This window comes from Egretta garzetta, unplaced genomic scaffold (assembly GCF_000687185.1).
Source record: "Egretta garzetta isolate BGI_Z169 unplaced genomic scaffold, ASM68718v1 scaffold19, whole genome shotgun sequence".
Classification (NCBI taxonomy): Eukaryota; Metazoa; Chordata; class Aves; order Pelecaniformes; family Ardeidae; genus Egretta; species Egretta garzetta.
The window spans coordinates 1,826,633-1,829,610 of NW_009260768.1; the positions used below are offsets into that span (position 1 = coordinate 1,826,633).

At 65.7% G+C, this 2,978-nt stretch overlaps 1 protein-coding gene across 1 annotated transcript in view; it reads right to left on the reverse strand.

The window, feature by feature from the left end:
- Window positions 1–519: 519 nt before the first annotated feature.
- LOC104132836 (protein sidekick-2) overlaps window positions 520–2,978 on the reverse strand; it is a gene marked incomplete at its 5' end in the record, with an annotated part of 22,723 nt that continues 20,264 nt past the window's right edge. Inside the window, one exon of the mRNA XM_009646171.1 lies at window positions 520–782. Coding sequence (XP_009644466.1) covers window positions 520–782 — 263 coding nt within the window. The remainder of the gene's footprint in view (window positions 783–2,978) is intronic.

Consider the following 2,978-nt stretch of genomic DNA (forward strand, 5'->3'; position numbering starts at 1 on the left):
CCCCGGTCTAGCCCCGGGCGTGGCAGGAGGGGCTGTCCCTGTCCCTGCGGCTCAAGGCAAGGGAAAGGTGGGGACGCTCGGCTCTGCCCCGGGGAGCTGGCAGGGAATTGGAGAAATCTGGAGGAAAAGGAGAGCCCAGGCTGCAGGGCTGCTTCTTCACCACACACCGAGCATTTCCCCTCGCTCCCGTCACTCCTTGCTTGATCTAATCTCAACCTGGAAAATAAACTGTTACTACCTGGCTCCTCCAACACCACTTCAGCTAAAACAAATAAATAAAAATAAATCACGGGATTCGGCCCAGCTTTTGCAGGTCGCAACCCCCATTTCTGGCACATAAACATTTCCCCATCGCGTCTGGGCCAGCGAGCGGGTACTGCTGCCCCGGCCGCACGGCGAGGTCTGGGGGTGCAGCTTCTCCCCTCTGCCCGCCTTTGGCTCGCCCGGCTCTGAGAAGCGAGCGGTGCTCTGCCCTTGGGAGAACCGCAGGCCACCGCCGAGCAGCAGCCGGGAGATACGTCAAGGCCAATTCGGTCCCCGGAGACCGATTGCTGCCGACAGCTCGCCCTGCCCGTCTGCTGCACGCAGCAGCCCGGGGAGCTGGCAGCGGGGCTGGGCATGGGCAGCGCAGACCTGCCTGGAGGGGCTGGGGTGGTGGGAAGGACTTTTGGAAAGCGCTGGTGGTGGCAGCAGCGTGGTGAAAGCCGTGTTGGGAGAGAGGTGGCTGTGCTTGGCCCGGAGCACGGCATCTTCCCCCATGAGCTCAGCCGGTCCGGATGCATCTGTGGGGAAACTGAGGCAGCACAGGTGAGCTAGTGCCACTGGCACTCAGCCCTCTCTGCTGTGCCCACACCGGGCTTTGTGCCCTGCCCGGCTCCCAGACCATCCCAGGGAGGTTCCCTGGGGAGCAGAGGGCGAACCCTCCGTTTCGGTGGGATTGTGGGATCTGCCACTTCCTCAGGTGCTGCATCCGTCAGCTGTGGGAAACCATGAGCAGAAAGGGCTCGCTCTGGCTTCCCCGCCGCCGCCACCACAGGGCCCCGGGCTGCTCCAGTCACAGCCACACCAGCAGTGTCACCTCCCAGCATGGCACCAGCTCCAAACCTGCTGTGGATGTTGCTGCACCCTCCGGCTTCTCCCCGTGGCCAGGAATGAGCCGGGCAAGCAGCCCTGGGGAGCACATGCAGACCCCAAACAGGCACCTCCCGGGACCTGCACCCCCCTGTCCCTGCACCCCACTGCCCCTGCAGTGGGGGACGTGTCCAAGGATCGCGTTGGCGCTCGCTGGGTCGTCGCTGCTCACCGGGGCTGGCACATGCCCTGCGTGGGAGGGGAGCGTCCCTCGCACGGGGAGCTCGCCCGTGCTGCTCGACTCCCCAGACCTGCTCTGCCCTGCGTCTCCGGTGGCTCAGCGTCCCGGCCCCGGTGGGAGGAAGGTCTCTTTTGCACAAGCCGGGATGCCTGGGGCTGGAGCCAGGCTGCAAACGAGGGGCAGGATTTGTCCAGCCCGATGCAGACCCCCTCTCCCACCCCCGTGCAAACATGTCCACCCGAGCAGGGCGTCAGGGCTCCCTTTGCTGCCCAGGGAGGGGATGGGCACCCCTGGGTGCCGTGTGCCCATCGGCGCCAGCTCCCAAATAGGTTGGATGAGTCACCTGCCAGAAGTGCCCTCCTCCGGGGCCACAGCAATGTGCCGAGGTGGGGACAGCGCTTCTGCCGGTGGCCACAGCTCAGGAGCAATGCCACCGCAGTGTCCCTGGGTTCTCCCCAGCCCAGGGGATGGGCAAAGGGGAGCTGCGGCATTGGGTCCCACACCCCCAGCTCCAAGCGGTCCCCAAATGCAGCAGCACCTGCAAAACGCTCCCTCCGGCAGCCCCTTGCTCATGCTGAGCTGAGGGTCCAGGCACGTGCTGCAAGGGGCTCCGAGCCCCTGCCCTGCTGGGGCCTGTGGCAAGGGGCTGTGCAGACCCCCCAGTTCTGGTAGCCCCCGGCAAGAGAACAGCCCCTGGCCAAGGACACGGGTGCCAGGGCTTTGCCGGCACTGTCGGCAGGCTGCGCCCCCCCCAGCCCCCGGCTCCAGACCCACGCCGTTTGCAGCTGGAGGGGTGACGGGCGGTGAAACCCAAGCGCAGCACCCGGATTTTCCTGCCAGGCCTGAAGGGCAGAGCCGGCAGCGAGGGCGGCTGCAAACCGCCCCAGGAGAAATCCCTGGTGCCGGCAATGCCAGAAGCTCCCGGTGCAGCGGGGTCACCTCCCTCCTCCCCTATCCCACCACTGGGTCCCCTTTCCCTCTGACCCACGGCTCCGGGATGGAAGCACAGAGGGATACGGCCATCACGGCTCCCCGTGCTATTCTGGACCCTATCCCAGCACCACAGGCTCTGGCACCTTCTGCCCGGCTCCTTCCCCAGTGCTGTAGGGCCGACACAAGCCCAGCCAGGACAGCGGGACAGACGGACGCATTCTGCCAGCCCCTCTTCTGCTGCATCAGGGTGACAGAGAGGCGAGACGGGCTGATCCTCAGGCTGTTTATTGGCATCCCCCTTGGCTCAGCCCGGTTGCCGCGGCCCCGCCGGGCTAGTGCCTGGCTCACCTATAGGCACTGCGGGGGTTTTGCTATGCAGAGACCACCAAAATGGCCTCGGAGCCCCCCCGGGCATCGCCACCCCCACACCCCCCTTGTGTTCCCAGGCCTCTGCACGAAACCCCATTAAAAAATAAACCCCAAACCACCAGAAATGCAGAGGGGTGGCTACAGTCGCCACACGGCGCCGTCTGAGCCCTCGCCGGAGCCCCTGCATGGCCCCGGGGTACAAAATTAGGGGGGGGGACATCAGCACCGCCTGCACCCCAGCAGGGCTCTCCTGGGGTTTAAGTCCTGGGTTCTCTTGGGGGGATGGGGGGGGCAAATGGGCAGAGGAATTAATTGCCCCCTGCGTTCCTGGCACAGTGGCTGGGGCCCCCTTCCCCACGGGTGG